The sequence below is a fragment of the Vanessa cardui genome, chromosome 5 (genome assembly GCF_905220365.1).
Source record: "Vanessa cardui chromosome 5, ilVanCard2.1, whole genome shotgun sequence".
Classification (NCBI taxonomy): Eukaryota; Metazoa; Arthropoda; class Insecta; order Lepidoptera; family Nymphalidae; genus Vanessa; species Vanessa cardui.
The window spans coordinates 7,114,158-7,131,848 of NC_061127.1; the positions used below are offsets into that span (position 1 = coordinate 7,114,158).

Here is a 17,691-nt window from a genome sequence, read left to right on the forward strand (position 1 = left end):
ATGGATAAGAGAGAAAGAGAGAGAGAGAGAGAGAGAGAGAGAGACAAACATACCCTCCTATGACATAACTACTCGCTTCAAAAACTCGGTAAATAACCAGGAGTTCTAAAATAATAATTTCTAACGATATCGATACGATATAATGTTTTGCAATATTTTGTCAAAAAAAATAAAAATAAAAAAAACGTAAGCTGTTGTAAAGTTTTAGTATTATGTGTCAACATTTTGTATAAAAGCAAAATGAAGCTATACGAAGCACCAGTCGTTACAAGATAAGGAAGGCCATGCACGCAACAGCTATTCACGTGAAATGGCACATACATTTTTTTGCCTGAAAAACGACTTAAGAACACTTGGCAATCCTTACGCAGATCAATGATAAGAGCTCTTCCGTATTATGATACATTCGGTATTTATTTTTAACCGACTACTGCGATACAAAAGAGCGTTATGAGATTAACAAATTATCAAATGTATGGAGTGTGGTAACAAATATATGATCCTCATGGTCTTTCGAATATATATGTATATAAGATTATGTATTCGTATTTGTGTTTGTATAATAACTTACTTCATCGTAGTTGGGTTTTAGCTTTTCATGAAACAAATTATTTATCGTATAAATAAATTTGCTCTTACATTTACGTATAATTTAATATAAATAACATTCTAAAAATGTTATATAAATAAGTCCTTATAGGTTTTTTTATAGATTGGTATTTTAATTAACTATAAGTGCTTCTACTCAATATAGAGCTGGAATGTTATTTTCTTAGACCAGTGCTGTGTTATTTTTTCTATAACAGGTAAATACTTTTATTTTCAATGTAACGATCTCTCTTTTATGCATATTTAAACCTGAATGTTCAATTATAATTTATAATGTCGTAACTACCGCATTTATTAATTATTTATCGTTTTTATTCGTATAGAAGAGTAAAGTATTCATAAGTATATACGAGTAAAAAATGTTAAGGAAATTATTTATTTCCAGTAGATTTCAAAAAGTATTTTATATTCACTCAATGTGATTTATGTTATAAAATAAAATGTATGACGTTACAATTTTTTATCGTGTTAAAATTACAAGGGAAAGAAACTCTTGTTCACGGTTCGAAAGTATCGTGATAACAAGGGGTTCACACATGACCGGAATATTTCTGTCACCAATTTCCTTACGAACGGCTTAACGTCATGAAAAAGTTACTCAAAGTTACCTGAACCACTTTGCGAGTTGTCAAGATATAGTCTTATTTATGGTCCTTTAATACATTTACTACAAAACTTTATAAAAATCATTGTTATTCATGAATGAAATATTTAGCTTAGATATCGTGATTTATAAATGCCTTACTTTTACTGTATGTTGCCTTCGAGCGATAGAAATGTTGTGTCTTATTCAAATAAAAGTAAAAGCTACTGAGATACGTGACGGAAGGGAAACACTTATATTGGCTAGAAATATTTGACTCCAACGTTACAAATAGATGTTGTTGATTCAACATATGTATGTTGAAGAGCTGAGATAGCCCAGAGGTTAAAACGTGCGCATCTTAACCGATGATTGCAGGTTCAAATCCAGGCAAGTACCTCTATATATATGTGCTTAATTTGTGTTTATAATACATCTCGTGCTCAGCGGTGAAGGAAAACATCGTGAGGAAACCTGCATGTGCCTAATTTCATCGAAATTCTGCCACATGTGCATTCCACCAACCGGCATTGGAACAGCGTGGTGGAATATGTTCCAAACCCTCTCCTTAAAGGAAGAGGAGGCCTTATCTCAGCAGTGGGAAATGTAAAGACTGTTACTTTACTTTCCTTTACTATGTGTGTTGAAAAGAAATTTTGTCGTAACCAAGAAAGTAAAGAATAACATTAAAACAAAGAATATTACTATGTACATGGAATATAATTATACTATCAATATTTGATTCGATATCTGAAGTATATTTACCTCCACCACCTAATAGGGCTTCAACAATATTACAAGCTCTGCGGTTATTTTCCACAACAAATTTTGATTCAGAGATAAAGTACCATTTTATTTCGATCACGTTTTAAAACATTCGTAAATTTTATTGATAGTGAATAATTACGTTTATATATTTATTTAACTGTGTCATATTTTAAAATTCAAGGTACTAAAATGCACACTTGTCAATAAAATCAGGGTGGAGACATATATTATTAACACATAAGGGAATGTACGAAAACACACACATACAAATATATATTAATTCACACACACTCGCGTTCAACTTGTATTATGGGTATTTTATATCGCCTGTTTTCGTGAGCAGTGAGATTATATCGGGGTTTAGCTGGAATTTTGAACCAGTTATTAGCAGATCGCATCTCGGTGTTGTTATCTATTACGAATCGGTTTAAGATCTACGCGTTGGCTAGCCGTAAACAGTTACTTGAGATCCATCGATATCTCAGGCCCGACGTATATATCACTTAAAACGACAGAACATAAATCTACGGGGGCTGTCTACTCGTTATTTGTAGTCGCCACGTGAACCACTGGTTTCGGGTGAATATTAACGATATCGCCAATTTTCCGCAAGCTTACCCGCGTCGCAATTTCTCGCCAATTGAGCAATCGTATCACATCGGGGGTTGATGTCGTTTTAGTTAAAAAGTTTACTAAAACATCGAATTATGATTGACGATCGTCTAGCGATACGGTACGTGTACATTTGAAGCTAAACATTTTATTACGATGTTATAAATTTATCGAATCAGCAACTGAAAAAGGTTGTATTCGTCGCCTGATGTTATGCGCTACCGAAAATATCTTATTTTCGGTATTTCGAACAAAAATAATTTGTATATTTTAAAATATCATGAAATCGATCGTAAAAACACAAAATATTTTTCACTAAGCCGTGTAATTAGAATAACTAATTTACATGACTGTTATTTTGTCGTGTGTTAAAGTTTTGTCATTTATACAAACGATCGATTTGACGCAATCGTAATGTTTAAATCAAATATACTCGTATGTTATAAAAATATTTTTCAAATAAATAAACTCGATTGAATTTCAATTTCCTGCGTTTATTTTCTAAGAAACGGGAAATGTTGCCAGTCTCAGGTCTGTGTTTAAGGAAATACTATTAATCTTATCCGAGAGTTTAGCTTTTGTATCATTTATGGAAGGAACAAGATTTTTTTACATTAAATGTGTGTAATGGAAACTTGGTTTCCTTGATAGTAATCCGATCAGCGATTCAAAATGGATTTATTGGAACGTATTACGTGATATTAATCTCTTAAAAGATCTCGCTGTAAACAAGTTATCCAAGAGCATTATTTATTCTTATATTATTGATAGGATAGTTTTGTTTTCGATTTGGTATAAACTTTTATATTATTAACTAATGTTCTATTACTTAAGATATTGGAGAGTAAATAATGTTCTTATATCTGAAATATTGAGTATTCTTTGTACAAGTTTATCTGGTTAAGTACCACCGAATCAAATCAAATCAAAATAAATTTTATTCAAGTAGGATTTTACAAGCACTTTTGAATTATCATTTTACAATTAAGTGAAGCTACCACCGGTTCGGAAAGTAGATTTTACCGAGAAGAACCGGCAAGAAACTCAGTAGTTATTCTTTTTTAACATTTAAAAAATACAAAGTCATGTTAGTTAAATTCAATTATTTCAATTAATATATATCCCGCTTGGAAGTCAACAGGTATTATCAATACGCTTTTTTATCATCTATAAAATCTTATATCGATGTATTTTTTACAAACGATTTGAATTTACGAAACAGCAAAGTTAAAAATGTTAAAATTATATATTCTACCGATAAACAGTTCCCTAATTCGATGGTGTATTGATAATACAGAGAGACACACTAGATTTATTACAATGCCAATGTTTATGCATAATGGTAGCCAAGATGGCACAGTGGATTCAAATCCTGGCAACCACCACAAAATTTTCATTAATTTAATTTGTGTTTATAATTCATCTCGTGCTCAGCGGTGATGGAATACATCGCGGGAAACCTGTGCTTAATTTCAAATACTAATGTGAGTCCATCAACCCGCATTTGAGCAGCGGGGTAAAATATACTTCAAACCTTTTCAAAAGAAAGAGGAGGCTTTAGCCCAAAAGTAGGGAATTTACAGGCTGTTACTATCGTATGCATAATGGTAGATCTACAACTAGCAAGTGCTCATAATATCAGTATGCCTAGATATTGTAAACAAAAAAAAGAACGCGTATAAGGATAATACACACTCTTATTTTTATACATTCGAAAACGGTTGTTGTATGTGACTTGGTATATCTCAATAAGTATGTACATACAATTGTATTATAATGTAGATTATAAAAAAAATAATTCTTAAAATGTTTTGAATTTATTTTTACGGGCATTGTATTATGTAGTAAATACGATTAAGAGTAAGTAGATGTAATTAGCAAGCGTAGTCTGCCTTTAAGGTAATCTTTATGTAGGTAGTAATCGTGCACTGAATATCGCCTCGTGTAATGAGCCATTTATGTATACCTGTTCTCAAAGCTCTCTTCTCGAACGCCTCACATACAAAACAATGACTAGAATTTTATAAAATTCAGAACTATTGTATTTCTTGTTCATGTTATTCAAACGAAAATAAGTTACAAATTGTAACAAGAAGGTCGTATAGTATGATAATATTTAAAAAAATAAATCCTTTTTGTGTCGTTTTTTTTTTTTAAATTATGACAATGATTGAGTAAAAAATTATTCCAAGAAGGTTATAGTAACAAATCATTTTTCATATTTCGAATGAGCAACACGTTACAGCAAATTTAGTGTCGCGACTACACAAGTTGCCGTCCTTGCATTATTCACATGACACTAATTTGAAAGCTCACTACTAACGAGAGCATTTTATACGTCAAACGTAAATATTTTCTTTATCATATCTTGGAGACAATTACCTACATATTGTTTTTTTTAAATTACAACGCGATTCGTGGGAACTAGTACAATTACGTTAAGTACTCATCGTCATATTCAACTAATGACAAACAATATGATTATAAATAGTCTGATAGTTCAATGTTAAATTTATTATTCTATCAGTAATATTAATATGATAAGTGGTTATCGAAGCACATAGAAATAGGATATAAATATTAACTAATCATCGCCAATGTACTACTAACTTTGGGAAGATGTTATGTCCCTTGTGCCTTTAGTTACACTGGCTCAATCACCCTTCAGACTAGAACCCAGCAATACTTAGTATTGTTGTTTGTTGGGAGAATATATGACAAGTAGGGGTTACCTACCTGGGGTTTGCGTAAAACCCTACCGCCAAGAAAATAAGATATTATTCAATCCACTTTAGAACTAGATTAGAAATTTAAGTGACAAGACGAACTGACGGAAGAAACCAGCCTATTTCAGTACCACTTCGAAATCGTTTACTAAATTTAATATAAATAATAGCCCGCGGGCGATCATTTAATTATGTGTGCTGAACACTTATTAATCCTGTAATAACATTTGCACACAAACGTCCCTTTACATTTTCCAAAATTTATTAAAAGGCGATTTCTGAGATGCTGTTTTAAAATTGAATACAACCCACAGATTGGTGTCTAGTATGATTGGTGTCTAGTTATGAAGTCGATTAAAAAAAAATCTTTAATAAAATTGAAGTTGCGTGGAAAAAAATACTAAATAAATAGTAGGTAAAAATAATTTTCTCTAAAAACGACAACTTAACATTCCAACGAAACGGTGACCTTCATAACAACATTCCTTCCATCGATATAGCTTAAAATAAAATTAAAATAAATATTTATTCATCGATAAAATAACAATTCGATATGACCCAGGCGTTTTCCTTGTAGTAGGCTTTTTATATTTCCCACAGTAATAGGCTATTACGTTAGTTTATTTTGTACCTATATTAGAAAGCACAAAGGATTTTTATTCATCCGTATTCTTTAAGGAACAGATTCGTATTGAAATGTACCAAGTTGGGGTCCGAACAATGTTCGGCTTTGTTGTCATAGCAGTAATAGCTTCTAAGAAATCGCGTAGATTACCGTCGTAGAAGCAAATGTCACAAAAGACGCCCTTCCCGTCTGCCCGTATAAAAGGATATTTGCACAATACTAATAACACCCTCCACAACGACTAATGCTAACGTTATTATGGATATAATTAAAATTTCTGAAGTAACATATATTATAGAGTATGTAGAAAACATTTTATAACAACTGCAGTTATTATTATAATATGTTATAATAGCAAGTGATGTGCAAAAATAAACGATTAATATTCAAACTATTTTGAAAAGATCTACAAAATACATGTAATATAAATTTTTTTATGACTAAATTGAAATTCCAATAACATCAAATCAATCATGAGTTTGAATTCAGAAAAGAACAACTTCGAAATACTTTGATTATGATTAACAAATAATTTCTTTTATACATTAATTTGTGTGTATGTACCATGGTATAAACTCTTTCTATAGAATGTAAGTGTAATGAAAGGGCAACCGTTCGATCGTAACCACTTTCTCGCAATAAAAGCAAAAGTGTATATTGCAGTTATACAATTTTGGTCGTCAGCCGCATGCACGTCGCTATTTAGGGAAACTAGAAATCATAGAACAGAGAGAACGTATAATTGAAAGTATTTTAAGTACCAACATAACAAAACAAAAAGGTTAGTGTCATTATTACCGATATATCGTTACTTATAAGATTTCAGTTAAGTCAATTTCTTTTACATAGGAAAAGAGACTATTCTAAATTTAAAAATTAAAGTAGAAAAACAAGATGATAGAGGCAAAGAAGTAATTGAACACATGACTAAAGAAAAATATTAACGAGAAGAAAAGAATTGTATTAACCACAAATAAGTAATCTTTTTTTTTAATATTGCAACATACAAGAATTCTACGAAGATCTATGTTGCTATTTGTGACGACACTCTAATCTATTTTTAATTTTTAGTTTATGGTCTTTTATATTATTTATTTTCTTATTTAAAGAATATCATTGTTCTTTCTGTAAGGAGTGAATGTGTATTGTTTTATGTTTATTGATACAAAACCAATTTTATCAATGGTTTGGAAATAAGCCACACCTAGTATATCTATGGACAAAGATTGCTAGTGATAATTATTCAATGCTAAAATTTTGCATTAAATTTTAACTTTATCAATTAAGAAAAGTCAAGGTTTAGTAAAACAAATATGTTTTTTTAATTGATTAAATATTATGGATTAGTTTTTGTTGATTGCTTGTTTCTGTTGATTTTGAATAAAATGACTGTAAGTATTTAATTAACTAATTACCGGCTAATCTCTGCAGCAGATGAACCGATTTTGACGGGACTTTTACTGGTATAAAGCTGATGTAATGAGAAGAAACTTAGGTAATAACAATAACTTTTTGAATTTAAACATTGAAGACGCGGTCACAGCCAGTTAGAAATTAAAACCAATGATAGTATTACATATAATACAAAACAGATTTCAAATTATTCATTTTACACCATTACACCAAACACATAATTTGTTTTCCGTTACAATGAAAATAATCAACAACAGCGCAATGCCATTAGAATTCGAAATAGACACAAAAATATTAATTAATAGTTACTGACACGACGTGGATACTCGTATATTCAGTATTTGAACACGTTTCAATTCTAGTGTGCTCTGTGTTCCGAGGGAGCAATCAGTGGTAGGCAATGATTTCTCCCTTGCACGGAGTGTTCTGAATAGAGGAACAGTTTTGTGAGTGCCCATTCAAAGTTTGGCAAAAGGCAATTTAGTTTTTGTTGTTAGACCAGTCGGAGTTGGAGTCTTCTAAACAGTCTGTTGTTAGAAGTTGACTATTCAATTACTTTGTTTCTGTGTGGTTTGAAAAGAAAATCACACCTATATAAGTCTGTAAAGAACATTAATTATTACTATGAATTGTTTAGTTTTAAGTATTTTTAAATGTTATTTATTGAGAAAACGAAAAAATCAATTACGATTAGGCGACATTTAAAGTATTCCCTGAATAATGTATGATAAATTTAAATCTTTATTCAAAACATTTGGTAACAATAACAGTACGAACACTTACGTCCTTTTATGTTGTAGTAAAATTGTTTTTATAATAGAATAAAAATTATAATAGAAGTAAAAGTCTTATATATGTGGTCAATAGTTAAGCAGTTATTGTACCACTTTGTTCCGGATAGAAAGGTAAACGAGCCAATCTAGAGACAGTTATTATATATGACAAATATATATGTATATAATAACTTATTTCTTCGTATTGGTTCATATATGATGGAGTGCCAGTGTCTTAGGACAGTGATTAATATAAATTAACAGCCCTTAAAATGTCAGTCTCAGATTGGATTTTATTAGAGTAAGTCGTTTCACTACTGGTTGAAATCTTACTATTAAAATTAATAATAATTAAAAACACTACTGCTATGAAAATTGTATAAGGAAACAATTAAGAGCGACGTTTAATCGCTTAATCGTTAAAGTACCGTGAGTTTTACAGTATAAAAGATATTCAATATCGATCAAGGCAATGAATGATTGAAACAGGAACCCGTCATTCCATTGACGGATTATGCACAAGTACACTACAGGATATTTCCCATGGGCGTATCGGAATCTCATTAGCGGTAAGTCCACAAGTGCGGTTGACAGGTGACGGATTCCCACAATACACTCTCGGACACTTGAAATAATTTCACTAAAATATACCTCATATTTTTTAGGTTTTAGGTTAACTGTATCTGCAAATCCCGGATAGGGTATTAAAAATATTTTGATTCCCATATGTATCATATAATGGACCCAAGTTCCGTAATCAGTTCGTATTTTACAATTGATTTATTTATGTATATAACATATGACAATATATTTTGGAGCCTGTTTATATCACACATGTTTGGTAATAATAACATTGATCTTGCTTTACAGCAATCACTTTAAAACATAAAAACCCATTGAGTTTTTGTTTGCAGTTCAGTCAACTCAGTCAGGTTATCTGTCGAAGCCGATGGTTGTTACTTCAACCATCAATATGTTAGTCTAAAGCCTTATTGAAGCTTAGAGCAAGTATGTTCTATTATAAGTCGTTAGTCTTGCAGGGTACCTTTAAAGGTCAAATTTAAGTAAATGTTCCATTTATTTTACATTAAGTAGGAAGGCTGACGGTCAAATGTCACGGTCATAAGTCAAACCACCTGATGTAAGCTGTCTACATCCACAAACACTACGATAAATTTTTAAACGCGCTGCCAATCAAAGATGTATCATTTGTGCTTGTATTGATAATATTGAATAATTGACGAGTGGGTAGTACCCACCTAGGACCCACACAAATTCTTATTACCTACTAGTAAGTACTACCCGTATTAGTACTTATAGAGTAGTAAGAGCTGAGATGGCCCAGTGGTTAGAACGCGCGCATCTTAACCGATGATTGCGGGTTCAAACCCAGGCAAGCACCACTATATATATATGTGCTTAATTTGTGTTTATAATTCATCTCGTGCTCAGCGGTGAAGGAAAACATCGTGAGGAAACCTGCATGTGTCTAATTTCATCGAAATTCTGCCACATGTGCATTCGACCAAACCGCATTGGAACGGCGTGGTGGAATATGTTCCAAACCCTCTCCTTAATAGAAGAGGAGGCCTTATCTCAGCAGTGGGAAATTTACAGCCCGTAGTACCTATATATACAATTTTACTTTCTGTAGAGCTCCATCCTATTGTATCGTGTATGTACTTAAGTTTGTTTTAAATTTATTTGAGTGTGTTCTACAGAGTTTACTTCCAGGTGTTTTATTTTACATACAGATACTGTTTGCCTCGTCACTTCTCCGCAACCGAACTTCCCTAAGCTTCTTATTGTTTACGTTACCTGCAACGTCTATTTTAAATTTAAGCTTTATGTGTCGCTTGATGTATAACTTATTGAGTCTGGCGAGGGCTTGTAGACTACAGCGTTCAATTTTGCTTTATTGAAAACAATATGTAGCCTAGGTTATTATAGTAAAATATGAAATGAAAACTCGTTGCAATCGAATTTAAAAATTATTAACCGAACGTGTTTTTTATTATTATTTAAATATTAAAAATATATATGTATATATACTTTGACGATAAAACGAAAAATGCCATGGGACTGGAACTAAATCTACCATATAAAAGGATTGGTTTAGAATGCTATAAAAGAATGTATCGATCCGGCGACGTAGCTAGAATCTTCAACGTAAATCCGATTTACCTAAGCAGCGCTGCATTGAAACAAGAATGCAAGTATGAATATTCAGTCGCAGTGTGCAGTCGCATTATATATTACATTCACGATAACAAGGTTCGTCAGCAGAACGCGCCACCGTTGTCGGCTCTGCGCATTTTCTGCTACGTCACACTACACGACTACAATGACACTTGGCCGAGGACTTGCATAGCAATCGCAGTCATACGAATCTATTTCTTGTATGAAAATCGAATCGTCCCCACTTAAAAGACGATCAAAGTTTAAAATTGAACAGAGAGTTTCAATAGACTTGGCTTAAGTTACAAAATATTATAAGACTTCATATACAGGGATACTGTTTCGATTTCACGCTGAATTCGTGGGTGTTACTTACGAGGTAGCTTATTCTAAATCTGGATAAAACAACTTCGATCCGGTATAAACAAGTTTAAACTGAAATAAGTAGTTGAATACTTGTTTCTTTACGCCTCAGGGAGACAGGGGAAAAGAAAGTGTGAATGTGAATGTGTGTAAAAATACGTTCAGGATTGTCCCGTGTGGGTGCACATGCTTCTGATGGAGGGAACTTTCCGAAGAAAATCTCTCGTTCAAAAAGCAGTTATGAATTTATTGACGACAAATATTTCATATTTTTACTTATCGTGTATATTTTTTTAATCTTTCACGTGATTGAATATTTTAGTTGATTGAACCAAATCACGTTTGGGTAGTTTATTTTTATGATTCGCCCATAATCTAATTCAATGAATATGAAATTTTCCTATTACAATAGATTATTGTTTCGGGACAATGGCTAAATATTTATGTTTGAGATTAACCTCATTACATTGGCGTCGTATAATAAAAAAAAAACATTGTCCAAGAGCATTTCGAAGTATGAATTTTTGGATGGTTTTGTTGGATCTTGTGTAATTTTTGAATTGTTTACGAAAACATTCCTCATATAATGTTTCAGGAAATGGACGGTAACTGGATTATGGATTAATGGATTTATTTGTCACAAAACATTAATCCTTATACAAAAGGCATTAATTGCCTTCTATTTTTTGGTCGTGTATTTTATACTAAATAAATCCCACGTTTTTATAAAGAATATCGAATCGAATTTCCAAAACAAACATAGGTAAATACTCTCCACTCAACCACCTCATAAACTTATATAATAATGTTAACAGTAATGGCATTGACATTTTTCACGACTCACTACCTATATTTCGCAAAAAATTAATGTTGGGAGCGTTATTGTGATTGGGATATCTTTATTGTTGTTGTTTTTAAACTGTTATATTTTGCTTAATTTTGTGAATTTATGGTATTATCTCTAAGAATCCGATATTGTCATTTGTGTGTATTTAGTATTCGTTTTCTACTTCATTTATTTTTTATTTTTTTATCAATTGTCTAAATGTTAAATAATTAATAAGCGTGTTATTATTGCAGTCTGTAGTATTTATTGAATAGAGTATAGTTAAAAATTATTATTGGAGGCTAACGTAACTATTAATGCTGTATATACCTATTAAGTGTTTGAAGTTGTATGTGTCTTTTTTCTGTATTCTTGTTTTAAGTGTTATATTTCAAATACTGTGGTGTATTGATTAAATAAATAAATAAATATATGTATAATATTTTTAAATATTATCGCGGAACATAAATAACTTGGTACAGTAGTATAGTCCTGAACAATAAAATGTACAGGCTTGTCTGCGATTATCTGATGTATTCAATATATCGCAGAAAGCTAAGAAGAATAAGTACATAACAATACTTATACACTTAATAATAACTTATACAGTTAAAGTTAAAAATAAATCATTTCTGAATATAAAAAAATCTATTCACTCATTGAATTTATATTTTTTTAACAATATTTTCCAAAATATAACATGCCATATTTGAATGTTTTTTTTTCTTAATATGGTTTAAGAACACATAATCATAACTGTGTCGTATATATATATATAAAGAAAAAGCTTAAATAATTAAACAGCTATTTCATATTCTGATGAAATTGAAAACTATTCGTAATCTTACATTTAAATTCATTACGTCTGTCAGAAATTACTTATATTTAATTTTAGTGTAACTTTAATTAAGCAACAAGTTTATAACTAATTCATTCTTGCCAAACATTGGGTGTGAATTATTATTCGTATTTAATGAACTTAGGCGTCGCGACGGGCTATGCATACGATTAGCATCAAGCAAGTGCATCTCAAGCGTAATTATGTAAATTTTACACCAACATCGTTCATTTCGTGAGGCGTTTTAAGGCATTTGCGTAAAATAAATATAAATTGCGTAAACTTAGAAAGCAACAGTGAAACGTGCTACACGTTCTAAAAGAAACATCATCTCCTACGCATACGTATAATCGCTTATTATGAGCGCAGAGTTGAAAAGTGGGTGTACAAATATGCATGCCAAGTATCGATATGTTTATTCTCTATTGTATTCGTATAATTTCGGTGTAGGTAACACTTGCCGCAAATTGCTCGCTAACATTTATGTGGCCAATTACTCTCGTGGCATTGACAAAATTTCGTAACGAGTTTAATAATATTTTACGTCACGAGCTTGCAACTCACGAATTCGTTGCTTTGTAATTTCACGTTGTACCATTGAGTCTTTCCAAAGCATTGAATGTTTTTAAAGTTTTGCCATCGGCTAAAATAATATTTGCGATTTTTACGGCGTTAATAGATTTATTGTTGACACAAAAAGGCTCTAAAGCTTAATCGATATAACTGTAAAGAACTACGCCTTAAAATAAATGTACATGTGTGCCGTTGACCCGAATATTGTGGAGTGACCAGCAACCACTAAATACCAACAAAACTAAGCAATTAGGTGTCTAACAGTACAAAGGTTTAGACATCGACGGTCCATTTCCAGTCACCGTGTGTTACTAAACACTTCTCATAGATACGAGAGAGGCGAGGCGATAGTGACTCCACTCGCTCGCTCCGCTGTAGACGCACGTCGCGATATTATACACGATAAAAAGGTGCGAAATACATTTCGTTATGTATGTATTTAACACATTACAAATGTTATTTACAAAAAAAGTGTCGAAAGTTTGTTTGAAACATTGTGTAACTTTCTGAATTGATTTTTTTTTAGAATAAATTTAAAAAAATAATTTAAGTAAAAAATATATGTTATGAAAATTCTTGTTTTGTTTTTCGTTTCTTTTTTTTTTTTTGTTAAAGTGTCTCTGCATTGTTGTCGAATATAAAATGTATTCATTTTTCTTATAATGCTTTTTTCTTGTTCCAGATGTCGGCAGGAGCCTTGTTTTCTTAAGTGTACAGTGAAGCTAAGTAAAGCATAATCCAGTGTATTGAGATGTGAATACTGTGCGAATAGTGTTAAAATAATATAACGTGTGAAAACTTAATTCCTGATGAATTACAAAGTGTAACTTTGTTGTTTTTTGTAATCAGTTTTATTAACGTTTATTCACAATGGAGACCGAGGAACTGACGAAGCTCGTGGACGGCATATACAAGGTAAGGACTCTATTCTGACATAATATAGTTCAAGTTTTAACACTGGAGTGATAAATACTGTTACTTTGGTCATAATTCTCGTTGAAGTCTCTTTCATAGAAATTATTTCTAAAACTTTAACGGTCGTTTAAAGTTGGTTTGTAAAGTTTTATGTGTTTTAAAAACGTAATTATGTTTGCTAGTCGTTTTTTTATTACAATTATATTTATTTGGAGATTATGATATTAGTACTATATGATCTAGGATAGTTGAAACAAATTTTCCAGCAATATTGTGTCCAGAAAAATTAAAGCATGTGATTTATAACACTTATTATTATGATTACGATACGTTTTGTCTTTTAATTTGTTCTTTTATAACATATTAATCAATGAATCGATCGGAATCTGGATCTAAGGGAGTTTGACTCGGATGAAGTCTTGAATAACTATTAGTGTTACAAGTAATGCATTAAATAACAACCACATACAATCGTTTAAATGTCCCACTGTAAGCCTTAAAATTCTACTACAGAAGGTTTGAAGCTTAGACTTTGAACCCACGATCTTCACTTAAGCGTTCTAACCACTAAGCCTCTTTATGCAAGTTTATCTAATTAAATATAATGTTACTCAGAGATAAATCACGTATTGTCCTCGTTTACTAGCTATCCCTGATTTCTAATACAGGTTATTATCATATCAGGCGAGTGAAAGGGATAAAGGCTAGTACGGTGGCCTTATTCAGTGGAAAATGTACTTATAAAATTACAGACCTCGGTCCATAGAGCCAGACGCTAGTCTATTATCTAAGGATTTCAAGCATATTATTAATTTTATGATATATTTTACATGATACCCGTAGTAATTTATCCTTTAAAAGAACGTTAGATATGATAATTATATGTAACTACATCTATACAAGTGCTAGTAAAGTAACTCTGACTGTTGTTCTTTTGTTGACAACAACAATATGAAGTAAGTTTAAACTCCAAGGAAGGGACGACCGACCCCTAAAACGAGAGTATGTAATTATTTAATATACATGTAAAATATTCAATGTTATTAATAGAATAAATGCAACGTTAATTTCACAATGACATTTAAACATTCGACTATAGTTTGAATATAGAAACAACGCAATTATTTTTAATTGTTATAACGTTGCTGTAACGTTATTTTAACGCTTAACTTCGAACGTAATAAAGGGGCTTAGGAAAGTGAAAACACGGGTATAAAGTCTCAAGCGGATCTGCACCTGCCTTACAAATGTCAAGGTCAAACGGTCAACGAAACAAAGTGAAGAGACCATACGATTTCTCTAACTCGTTTCATTTTATGATATAAATATGTATGTTTATCGCATACCACACTTGGGTCAAAGATTTCGTTTCTCTGATTGTTTTCTCCGTTCGACGAATATGGCGATGGCCTATTGAGCCTTTTTTTTAACTTAACCGGTTATTTTTTTAATATACCTCCTTTGCTTGTGAGTGTTATATGTTAAAAGTGTACATGCTTTTTACAAATGAATGATTCTTTGATTGTTTTGAATGCGTTCTTATTCCATTCATTTAATCAAGTTAAAATGTTTACGCGCTTGTCGTATCAACATGTTTTTGAACTGAAAATCCAAGGTCAAATTCAAAGGAAACAAATATGATTGGCAAAATCCCATGCTGTTCTTGGAGTTCTAAATTCAAATGCTTAAAAAATACCGTGACATGTACCCGCGAAGATAAATGAGAAATTTGAAATTAGAACACAATGTTGTTTATCACAAGCCCGTCGCGCAGTCTGAAGAAGAATACAAAATTTTCCACACGTTATTGCTTCTCAGAATTTGATTCTTATTAGCGATGTTATCGAACGGTGTAATAATAAGTAGGTATTCTTTTATCAAAATTGACACGTTCTATTCCAGCTATATATCAAACTTTTAAAAAATTCAAATCGAAACTCCTTGGAGGATTTTTTGCTACCTCTTATTTGTATTTTTATTTATTAATAAATAAACAAATGAATCGCTTTATACATCTACGACAGGAAAACATGAGATGTTATTACAATGTTGATGCTTGCATCCTTGGATGAACATGGTTACATCTTAATGTTTGACTGTAATACATCTCTTTACGTGCTCAGATACACAATCTGAGATAAACAACATTAATTAATGTTAATTAGCTGCTTCTCGTTGAAATTTTAAAATGCTTATTAAAAGTAGTAGTATTACTGGAATTTGAAATAAATTTATGATTTAATTTTTTGTTTAAAATGTTTTAATATATTTAGTAAGTTGTGTAAATGAATGTTTTTTCTTTATATTAAATGGTTGATTATTGAACAGAAATAACGGTGGAGCTTTAAAGGAAAGTATTTTTTTTATTACTGGGCTATTTACTTTGACGTCACTTTTTATGCAAAGGTAACAACATATATTGGTTATAATTTATAATATTGTGGGATGAAGTCCATTCCAGAACCGTTGAGTATAACTTAATCTATGTCGGATGAATTTCAGTCACGCGTGTATCAAACCGTACTAGATCGCAGAATAAATAAAAAAAAACTCCTCTTTAAGGAAACATAAAACCTCTGCCTCCTTGGACATTTAAGGAATGCTTAGAAAACTATTTTAATAATATATTGCGTCACTTTTAAAACTGTTATTGTAATGCGTTGTTGTTGGTTGGAAATCAGGTAACCTTTAATTTAGCGCTTATTTTAATAATTAATTGTAAAATGAAGCCAAAGATAACCTGCATTCGTCTTCATGGTTTTTAGACACCATATGTACTTGCAATAATGAAATTATGTAATACGATTTGCATTCACGAAACTAGGTTTTACGGACGCGGTCTTAATTGAATAATCTGAATTCATGGTCAATTTGACATTACAGCAAATTACGTTATAAGGAATTGTATGGTTTCCCGACGTAATAAAATTATAGGAAAGTAGATTAAAACACAACTGGTTGAATGGTGTCAAGCATTTAATAAACGAATAAAAAAAAAACATCAGGGCTTGTCGACTTCGTTTGACGGAAACTAAAATGAAAATCATTTTCTAATTTTTTTAGTTTTCATTAAACTATTTAAATGAAATAATATATATCGTCGTCATAAAACGCGTAGTTATAAATACAGGTATGGCAGTTCACTTGGTGGTAGGGCTTTGGGCAAGCCCGTTTGGGTAGGTACCACCCACTCATCAGTTATTCTACCGCCAAATAAAAGTACTCAGTATTGTTGTGTTCCGGTTTGAAGGGTGAGTGAGCCAGTGTAACTACAGGCACAAGGGCCATAACATCTTAGTTCCCAAGGTTGGTGGCACATTGACGATGTAAGGTAATATATCTTACAGTGTCATTGTCTATGGGTGATTGTGACCACTTTCCATCAGGTGGCCCATATACTCGTCCGCTAACCTATAACAAAAAAAAAGTAGTAAAAATGTATTGTACCCTGATGAAATGCTCTTTGCTCATTGGCTAAAAGGAATGCCATTAAGCAAATAATTGACTGTAACTGATCGTTACAATGTTCCCAAGCTAACCACGTTTCTTTACTTAGAGGCTCAATATATTTTCGTCCCTCATATTTCACAGCTGAAAGCACAAGTGTAGGTATATTAAGTATAAAGATATAATTACATAAAGCCGCATTGTTTGGAAATTTGCCAGACGTCTGGTTAAGTGCTACATTGATATATTTTTGGCTTATTCTATTTGCTCAATTACATAAAGCATAATAAAATTAAAAAAATGCGATCTATATTTTTTTTTATAACAGTAGGTGTGCCCGTGACTTCGATCGCATAATCTGAAAGTTTGTATGTAATTCTAAAATAAAAGTAGCCTTACTTACTTCTTATTACACCAGCTTTCTGACAGTGAAAGTCCAGTC

General features: G+C 31.6%; 1 protein-coding gene across 5 annotated transcripts in view; it reads left to right on the plus strand.

Annotated features, from left to right (window-relative positions):
* Positions 1 to 17,691, plus strand: part of LOC124529653 (brain-specific angiogenesis inhibitor 1-associated protein 2) — a 199,483-nt gene that overhangs the window by 138,505 nt on the left and 43,287 nt on the right. For 2 of the 5 annotated variants that reach the window (XM_047103482.1, XM_047103486.1), the window contains exons 1-2: positions 13,154 to 13,297; positions 13,570 to 13,802. In XM_047103482.1, the coding sequence (XP_046959438.1) occupies positions 13,758 to 13,802 (45 nt within the window). In that variant the 5' untranslated portion in view covers positions 13,154 to 13,297; positions 13,570 to 13,757. Of the gene's footprint in view, positions 1 to 13,153; positions 13,319 to 13,569; positions 13,803 to 17,691 lie in introns of those variants that run through there. The other 3 variants (XM_047103483.1, XM_047103485.1, XM_047103484.1) reach the window with 2 other exon arrangements.